The sequence below is a fragment of the Trachurus japonicus genome, chromosome 2 (assembly GCF_045865225.1).
Source record: "Trachurus japonicus isolate A0001 chromosome 2, Traja_1.0".
Lineage (NCBI taxonomy): Eukaryota > Metazoa > Chordata > Actinopteri > Carangiformes > Carangidae > Trachurus > Trachurus japonicus.
The window spans coordinates 3,175,389-3,185,316 of record NC_140908.1 but is presented as its reverse complement, the minus strand read 5'-3'; the positions used below and the strand labels follow the sequence as shown (position 1 = coordinate 3,185,316).

At 42.8% G+C, this 9,928-nt stretch overlaps 1 protein-coding gene across 1 annotated transcript; it reads left to right on the top strand.

The window, feature by feature from the left end:
• The first annotated feature begins 743 nt into the window (after positions 1-743).
• LOC146990572 (tubulin alpha chain-like) lies at positions 744-9,901 on the top strand. Its single transcript, XM_085795412.1, has 4 exons — positions 744-806; positions 8,206-8,428; positions 8,566-8,714; positions 8,806-9,901. The coding sequence occupies exons 1-4, from the start codon at positions 804-806 to the stop codon at positions 9,778-9,780; spliced, it is 1,350 nt and encodes a 449-aa protein (XP_085651538.1). The 5' UTR covers positions 744-803; the 3' UTR covers positions 9,781-9,901.
• Positions 9,902-9,928: the final 27 nt, after the last annotated feature.

Sequence of the window (9,928 nt, the reverse complement as noted above, 5' to 3'; positions counted from 1 at the left end):
TCCGTGGGCAGAAATTTGAAAGCCATTTTCAACTATTTAGGTTTTAGTCATGCCCCAAACTCTTGTCTACAATCCCATATGATTATTATCTTTGTACCTTTTTGTCATTTTGAGGTATTGTAGCCTATCATAAATTCATAATGACGGACTGAGAGATGCACAAAGTTGGTCAGGAATAACAGCTAAAACCTTAGGCTATATGTCCAGGGAATCAGGCAGGTTATCATAAAAATAATAAAATAAATTGATTTCGAAAGATACAGCAAAGAAACACGCATGAAATCACATGGGAAATGAACGTGGGTCATTTTTGATCCATGTCGTGGTTAAAATAAGAGTTTGTTACTTTGTTATCTAATAATTCATGCATGAAAGGGATAAGTTGTTGCAGTGTTCAGGGAGTGTTCAGGGACTCTTGTCTACAATCGTCTGTTTTCTTGCGCTGAAGCTGAATAAACGTAAAAAGTGCGTTTCAAAGTAGAATTACAATAAAACAGAGCGCGGGTTTTTCGGCGTATTTGTAATTTTATAAACAAAATCGATCAGATCAGCTGACAGAAGTTGCCGTTGTGTTATTTTTTCATTGTTTCAGGCGAGTCGTCAGTTTTGTTTGTTTTTTTCAGTTGCACTTGAACGCACCGCCGGCTAACGCCTGCTCCCGCCGACGGGAAATTCAAATCGTCACTTTGGCCACGCCCCCAGCTCGCGGACTATAAATACGACGCGCTTCACTTCCTCCTCCCAGTACTGCCTTCAGCAACCGATACTTCACGTCGGAGAGAAGGAGAAAAACAGTCGTAACAATGGTGAGTTATCAAGTTTGAACGCATTTTACATAGAACGTATCACTGGGTATTTAAAACTGTCAAAAATCTGTCTGTTGTTAGTAATGGGGGAAAAAAACAATTGATAAAAAGAAAACGCCCTTTTTTTTCTTTTTAAGGCAATTGTATAGGATGGTTTAACATCACATAATTAATCGTGCATGTAGAACTATTAAAGATGCATAAAATGGGTTTAATTTACGTCAAGTCGTTTGTCGGCCATGTTTCCGCCTGTGTGAGTAACGTTAGGCCTAGTGTCAAGCTTTGAGGATAATGGGTGTGTGTGATCTGCGTCAGTGAACGCACCGCAGAGAACTGAACAAGCCAACAACAGAGACGACGTCATTAAAACTGTTTAAAGGTGTAAAGAAATGGCCGTTTGTCCTGTTTGTCGCGCCGAGTTGTCACGAGCTGCAACACGAGTTTACCCGAGTAAGGAAAACGAATTTGGTTGGTCGTTATCGAGCGGGCGGGATATTCAAAGCTGGGGGCGAGCCCCATGGATGTATTATATTAACTGGATACCGGACCGGAAAATGGCCGCCGTTCATTTCAGTGGAAGTTGCTCGCCTGGCGCATACGCCGAAAAGGTTTATGACTTCCGGGTTTACTTCCGCGTTATGCGGCCCATAGAGCAACATATGCTACGTGCTTAGATAATTATGTTATGCTTACAATAAAGCACAAAAAAAAGCATGTCACTACCCTTTTTTTTTTTCAATAAATCTTTATTGACAGAAATATAATCAATACAAAGGCAGTTATTATTAATGTATCTTCAAACAAACAATTGAACAACAGCCAGGGGGTAGGCTATTACATAAATACAGAGAATAAAGAGCACAAATCATATGTTTTCATAGCTTTCTTATTATTCGAGTCACAGATACTTTGCATGTACTGTTCCGTTTCCCTTTGGAATGCCACAAACCAGGGTTTAGAGTGACTAAATTTAGCTTTGTGTATGTGATATTTCCCTAATATTATTATCAAGTTTATGACATACAGTTCTTTCTGTTTCTTACTTTTGACATCGTGGACACCAAAAAGTACCTTGTTCCAATCTAAAGAAAAATCTGAGTCAATCTTCAATGTGATGTAATGCATTACTTCTTTCCAGTAGGTGGCAGTATAGTTACAGTTCCAAAACAGGTGCATCACAGTTTCAGGCTCAGACTCACACAGAGAACAATTCACACATAAATCTTTCTTAAATTTTAACAAATAATGTTTGGCAGGGTAATATATGAATTAGTTGAAAGGAATTCAGTGTCATTTAGTAAATTTCCATTATCATTGAGTAGTTGGGTAACTAAAATAATGTTATTATCAAACCATGAATTAAGAAATAGAGATTTATTTTTATATTTGATGTGTTGATTTTTCCAAATAAAGCATCTATGTGGAGAGAAGTTGTGCTTATAGATTAAAGCCCATGCCAACAGCATTTGTTTATGAAAGTTGGATATAATTTGGGGAAGTTTTTCTATTTTATAATCACATAATAACACATATTCAAGGCCTCCAATGGTAGAAAAAATAAATTTGGGTATAAAATTCCAGATGGATGTAGGATTATGTAAGAACTGCTTTATCCAGTTAATTTTAAAGGTATTGTTGAGGGTAGTAAAGTCAAGAAAATTGTGAAAAATAGTGTTCATAATAACAGATTTTTTCACATAATGCGTCTTGTTTTTCCAAATAAAATAAAAACTATCAATGGCACCACATATTTGCTTTTCGACAGACAAGGGAATAGCTGCATAAGTAAGACGAGACAATCCTTCTGCCTGTTAGCAGTATTCAACCTTTTAGAGATAAATCCCTTTGAAGCCATTGGTTTAGCTTTTTCCTTGTCTTAATAATCATATTAAATTTTTCAGAGCACCTATCTGTCTGATTTTTTACAATGGTTATCCCAAGGTAGGTGATTTTGTTTTTAACAGGTATATTAGCCGTGTTTCCACTGCAGGAGTTCCTGGTAAAGGGAGGGGGTAGGAACTTCTACAGGAACCGTCCTCTCACTCGGCCCTCTCAGTGGCCGTGTTTCCACTGCAGACAGGACCCCGGTCACCCCGCGGTGACGTCATGAGTTTCGATCGCCGCTTAATCGCTGTGCGACAGTTTCAACCGTGACGTCACCCAGGCAGGTCACAAGCACATGCACAAAAATCATAACAACGAAGAAGGATGGAAGGAGCTGAGGCAGTAGGCGCGTTTCTGGTGTGTGTGTGTGTTTGTGCACATGGCGGTTGATTGTAATCCTGCTTGAATTTTTTTTTTTTTTTTTTACTTTTCACAGCATTGTTTTGGGGCGTGATGGATCCCCAGTGTGTCGAGGTGCGCTGATATTTTAATTTCGCCGCGATGACTCAAACCCCCTCTGAATCTCCTCGGTGCCGTAGACTGCAATCAATGCCTGCACCTCATCGTCGGTCCATTTGTGTATATCTTCCTGCTGTTTTCTTGTTGTTTACAGCGGTGTCTGCTAGGCTAATGCTCCCCTTCTGCTCCCCCTTTTTAAAATGCCGGTTGTTTTGGTGCTGTCTGGTAGCGTCAGAGCCTGCTCTAGCTTTAGCCAATCAGCGCCGGGTTAACCTCGAGCCCCACCCAGGAGCTTTTCAGGGCCGAACGGAGTACCTACCCTGGAGTAGGTACTCCGTTGGCCCCTGTAAAAGTTCCTGTAAATGGCCCTGTGGGGGAGGTTCCTGCAGTGGAAACACGCACCAATGTGGCCGGCCCCGTAAAATTACCCCAGAGTTCCTGCAATGGAAACGCGCCTATTGTAAATCATTGAATCATCGCAGTTTTTAAGAGGAAAAAGCTCACATTTCTTCAGATTTAAGGCAAGTCCAGAAGCTGCAGAGAATACATCTATTGTATGGATAGCAATGGGAACTTGTGAAGCATTTTTTAAGAATAATGTGGTATCGTCTGCCAGTTGACTGATTATAATTTCTTTATCTGCAATAAAGATACCTTTTAACAAGCTATTTTTAATATGAGTAGAAAGTAGTTGAGTGCATAGGATAAATAGATAAGGGGAGGCGGGACAGCCCTGTCGAATGCCCCGCTGTAAATCAAATCTCGGGGAAGTCCCACTTTTTAGTCTGATGGAGCTGTTACCTTTAAAGTACAAAGTTAACAGCTTTTATTAAAAAAAATTACCAAATCCAAATTGTTCAATTGTCTGAAATATAAAATTATGTTCTACGGTGTCAAATGCCTTATAAAAATCAAGGAAGAAGATAAGATTGTCATCAGAACACAGAGAAGAGTAATCAATTAAATCTAAAACAAGTCGAATATTATTGGAGATACGTCTTTTTCTCATAAATCCCGATTGGGTCTCATCAATAATTGGGTCTAAAACATTTTTAAGTCGTTTGGCAAGTACTGAAGCAAATACCTTGTAATCAGTGTTGAGTAATGAGATGGGTCGCCAATTATCAATAAGTAGATGGTCTTTTTTAGGTTTTGGAATCAAAGTAATCAGGCCTTGTGTTAGTGTAGGAGCTAAAGCCTCTTGTTCCACACTTTCTAAAATTACCTTAAAGCAGAAGTAAGTGGTCCGGTCGTTTTCGCTAATGCTGCGTTCCAGGCAGGCTTTTGAAATCGTAAATTACAGCTTCAAGTCACAACTTACGACTTTGTAGCGTTTCAGGCAACCCACTCGTGTTTTTCCGACCTGTTTTACCGGTGAAAGTCACTATAACGGCCACTCGTAACTTCCGACCGGTGAACTCGTACCAGATCGAACTGGTACGACTTCACGGTCGGAAAAATACGAGTTTCTTTGAACGCACCATAACAGTCCTCGTCCCTACGTCGCCACATTCACGGCGTCCCTTGGCTGCACACACAGCCCTGCATGCCGTTCTCTCTCCTCATTGGATAAAAACTGTAGGATACGATAAATGTTTTCTCCTCGGCTCAGAGCAGAGCAGAGGGACTGACAGACCCGTGTTTCAGTCCAAACACTCTATGTAAGTGATTGCTGTCGGAAGAAACTATTTAAGACTTATATTAACACAAATATATCACTTACTTCTGCTTTAAGTAGAAAGGGTGCTAAATCTTCAATAAATGTTTGATAAAACTCTGTGGAGAGACCATCAACTCTGTGGAGAGACCATCAATTCAACAACCAACAACAAGACTAACAAGATTTGTTAGTCTTGAGGTGTTCGATCACATAAGTGACTTCCTGTAAAGTTATAGTTCCGTCACACATCTTTGTCATCTTCAGAAATTTTAGTGATGTTACTCAGAGAATTGAAAAATGAAGATGCTGACTGCTGACAGTATTTTGTTTTATATAGCTTGCTGTAAAAACTGGTGCAAAAGTCTGCTATTCTATTAGAATCATCAGTTATATCACCATTAATATTGAGTTGTTGGGTTAAATTGAGCTTCCATGATTTCTTTCTAGGTTAAAAAAAAATAGGCCGAATTCTGTTCTCCTTCTTCGATCCATCTCTTTCTTGATCTTACGAAGGCACCTTTAGCCTTAAGTAAATAGATTTCATTTAGTTTAATTTGTTCTGAGATCAAGTCTGACCGATCCCTTTCTGACATATCAGCAGGGCTCTTCTGTGATAATAAACTACTTTCTCTTCCTCTAGTCTTTGATTTTTGGAGAAAGTACTACCATAGTTTCTTAAATATTGAGCTGCTTTAAATTTCAAAAGTTCCCAGTTGCTACCATAAACATCTTCAGCACTTGCCTTATTCCAAAACTCTGCTATTATCCTCTTTATGCCTAATTTAACAGTCTCGTGTTTTAAAAGAGAACTGTTTAGCTTCCAGTAAGCATTTCTATATATCTTTGTGGAGGCAGAGTGTAATGGTATAAAAATGGAGACTGCATTATGATCAGTTAGTGGTGTTGTAATAATGTTAGCTGATATTTTATCAATGTTCAGATTATTAGAAACTAACCAAAAATCTAGGCGCGATTTCCTGGTGGCACTTCTGTTACTCCATGTAAAGCTACTGGCGTTATGATGATGATATCTCCACACATCGATTAAATTAAATTTTTGCATGAAGACTTTCAGGTTTTCATCGACTGTTCATTGAGTTGCGTTGAGGCCAGCAGTCCAGGTTGTGATCAAGTATCATGTTAAAGTCTTCCCCTACTACAATACCTGAGATAGGAAAGTTATTAGAAGCATTTTGAATATGATTTTCTAATGTATCCAACAGTATGTCATTATCATTGTGTGAATTATAGCCATATATGTTAACAGTTAAAGGGACAACGAGGAGTTTTGGAAAAGCGAAGCGTTTTCACACTACATTTATGAGCCTCCGCGCACACCGTAAAATTCTTTTGACCGGCGCAAGACGGACTCATGTTTTCATTCATCAATAATTAAAGTCAGAGGTTCAAAGAGGTTCACACACCGTCGTAGTTCCCACCATAAACGGCGATTCAGCTACGTTATTCTCATGACTCGTTGCGAAACTGAAAGTAAAGAAACGCTGGTCGGCTCGACCAGCATCTCCGCCACCACTAATAGTAACAAAATAACGATAGAGACAGAATGATATATTTATCGAAAATGGGCCCATTAAGAAGTGTGGGTAGCGGAGATTCATCCACATTAACGTGAGACTTTTTTATAACCGATTAGAAATCTTCGTTGTCCCTTTAACAATATGAATTTTTCAATGTCTACCACTTGGAGAATAAAATGACCTGAGGGATCACAAGTAGTTAATAACACGGATCCTGAAAAGTTGTGCTTTAAATTGGTAACACCGGCAGAATGTTCAGATCCATGAGCCTGCCACAACTCATTACCCCATTGGGATCTCCAAAACTTTCGGTCATCAGGGACTGAATGTGACTCTTGGATAAAACAAAAATCAGTTTTGTGCTTCTTGGCAAACAGAAAAAGTGCCTTGCGCTTAATATTATTTCTTAACCCCCTGGCATTGAAAGTAACAATGGATAAAGACATATTAATAACAACGAATAGAACAATATATGTGAAAAGGATATAATAAACTTTAAGAGTATTATCCTCCTTATCAGGAGCTGACCCATCTTAGGTTCTATGTGCAGTGAAACATATTCAATGTAAACATAGAGAGGCACCTATGTTTTTTTTTTGTTTTGTTTTTTTTATGGCAATTGAACTCAACAAGCCATATAAAGTGTAAACCAACAGGGCAACATGTAAAGAGTGACCTGGTGTTATCAAAAAACGAGGTAAAAAAGATTCCTGAGTGAAATTGTCTTTGCTTATCAAAACTTCAGCAAAACAGGGTGCTTGGCAGATGTATATCACCTCAGTGCGGACGTCTTGCTCCTTATTTTCGGGCACTCCATACAAGCGCAGGTTCCAGCGTCGCGAGTAGTTCTCCAGATCGGTGACTTGTTGGTCCACAAGTGACACTTTTTTCTCCATCTCTTTGGCTCGAGCATCGACCTGTGTCACCTTTCCTTTTACCTCCCGAATCTCAGCGCAGGCAAAGTCAACTGTTTTTTTTTTTTCAGCCCCTCAATCTTCAGTGTATTGTCAGAAATCAGTTTCTCCATGTTTTTTTCCAGACTATCCAGCCTGGTGTTTAAGACGTCGGATATTTTTTGCACTAGACCCCCGTCATCCATATCCAGGGAACGGTGTGTCTTCTGTTTCTTTGGTGCGGGGGGTTTGGATGGTGTAGAAGCTGGTGTCGTGGGAAGAGGAGGGAATTCGGAATCCACAAGGGAAATCACAGGTTTATCTGCCATACAGTAGTCATGCAGGTTGTGCATAAGCGGGTTCTCTTTTGTTGACGGCGCCTCCATGCAGTGTCGTTGTGGTGCGCTAGCTTACTGATGCACTTAGCTTAGCAGCTTTCTTTCATCGACGTATGTCGTTGTACGGTAACAGTTCTTCATAAATAAAGGTTGTTGCCAGTTCAACACAGTGTACTCACCACAGCTCTAAAATTGCCACGAGTGGCGTTCGGTTTAAGATATGTTTCACTATTTTTTTTTTTTTTTTCATTTGTTGGTGTTCAGCTCCCAAACGCGCATGTGCTCACGCCGCCATCTTGGAAGCTCGTTGCCCCGAGCTCCATGTGTGTGTGTCTCAGATGTTTGAATGACGGATTACGGATCCAATATCAGTGGCTGGTGAATCGTGTACAGGCTGACGTATAATCCGTGCGCCTGCATTATCCAATGCGGGGGGGGGGAAAAATCCCGGATTTACTCATAATTAGAATTTTGCACAAAGTTTGGCCTACATCGTCTGATAGATGAGTTATCACATTAATTTTATGATCCAGAGTGGGCTCAAATTAGTTTTCTTTTCTGTACACCTTTTAAAGTGGTTTCAGCTTTGTCTGACTTTGTTCCTCTTTTCTTTCTCTCTCCGTGCAGCGTGAATGTATTTCTATGCACGTCGGCCAGGCCGGCACCCAGATGGGTAATGCATGCTGGGAGCTCTACTGCCTGGAGCACGGCATCCAGCCGGACGGTCAGATGCCCAGTGACAAGATCCGCGGAGGTGGAGACGACTCCTTCAACACCTTCTTCAGTGAGACCGGCGCCGGCAAACACGTCCCCAGAGCCGTGTTCGTGGACCTGGAGCCGACCGTCATAGGTAAAACACAGACTTCACTAGACGATTAAGGCGTGTCTGCAAGTTATGAAACTTAACGAGCAGTGTAGTTGGGTTTATGCCTGAAGGAAAAATGGGTCAATAATTGAGCTAAATCTTGTTTTCTTGTTGCTCCTCAGATGAGGTCCGGACAGGAATCTACCGCCAGCTCTTCCACCCCGAGCAGCTGATCACCGGGAAGGAGGACGCCGCCAACAACTACGCCCGTGGTCACTACACAGTCGGCAAGGAGATCATCGACCTGGTTCTGGACAGAACTCGTAAACTGGTGAGTTTGTTTTTAGAAAAAAAAAATATATGAAGTGTGTTGTGTTTCCAATATGACGACATTTTAATAATTAAACGGTGTTTCCCTGCAGGCCGACCAGTGCACCGGCCTCCAAGGTTTTCTCATCTTCCACTCCTTCGGAGGAGGAACCGGCTCCGGCTTCACCTCCCTGCTGATGGAGCGTCTCTCCGTCGACTACGGCAAGAAATCCAAGCTGGAGTTCGCCGTCTACCCGGCGCCCCAGGTGTCCACGGCCGTGGTGGAGCCGTACAACTCCATCCTGACCACCCACACCACGCTGGAGCACTCGGACTGCGCCTTCATGGTCGACAACGAGGCCATCTACGACATCTGCCGCAGGAACCTGGACATCGAGCGTCCCAGCTACACCAACCTCAACAGGCTCATCGGACAGATCGTCTCCTCCATCACCGCCTCTCTGCGCTTCGACGGCGCCCTCAATGTGGACCTGACCGAGTTCCAGACCAACTTGGTGCCCTACCCCCGTATTCACTTCCCCCTCGCCACCTACGCTCCCGTCATCTCAGCAGAGAAGGCGTACCACGAGCAGCTGTCCGTCGCCGACATCACCAACGCCTGCTTCGAGCCGGCCAACCAGATGGTGAAGTGCGACCCTCGCCACGGTAAATACATGGCGTGCTGCCTCCTGTACCGCGGAGACGTGGTGCCCAAGGACGTCAACTCCGCCATCGCCACCATCAAGACCAAGCGCACCATCCAGTTCGTGGACTGGTGCCCCACCGGCTTCAAGGTGGGCATCAACTACCAGCCCCCCACCGTGGTTCCCGGTGGCGACCTGGCCAAGGTGCAGAGGGCCGTGTGCATGCTCAGCAACACCACCGCCATCGCCGAGGCCTGGGCTCGCCTGGACCACAAGTTCGACCTCATGTACGCCAAGAGGGCCTTCGTCCACTGGTACGTGGGCGAGGGCATGGAGGAGGGAGAGTTCTCCGAGGCCAGAGAGGACATGGCCGCCCTGGAGAAGGACTACGAGGAGGTGGGGACGGACAGCGTCGGAGAGGAGGATGAAGGGGAGGAGTATTAGATCCCCCAAGCTGAACGCCAAAAAAGTGTCGACGCTGAACCGCTTGGACTCGTTCCTCTCTGCACATTCCACTTTCATGTCTCATTTTTATTCATCTTCACCAATAAAGAGAATAAATTGACGTCTGTGTGCTGTGTTTACTTGACTC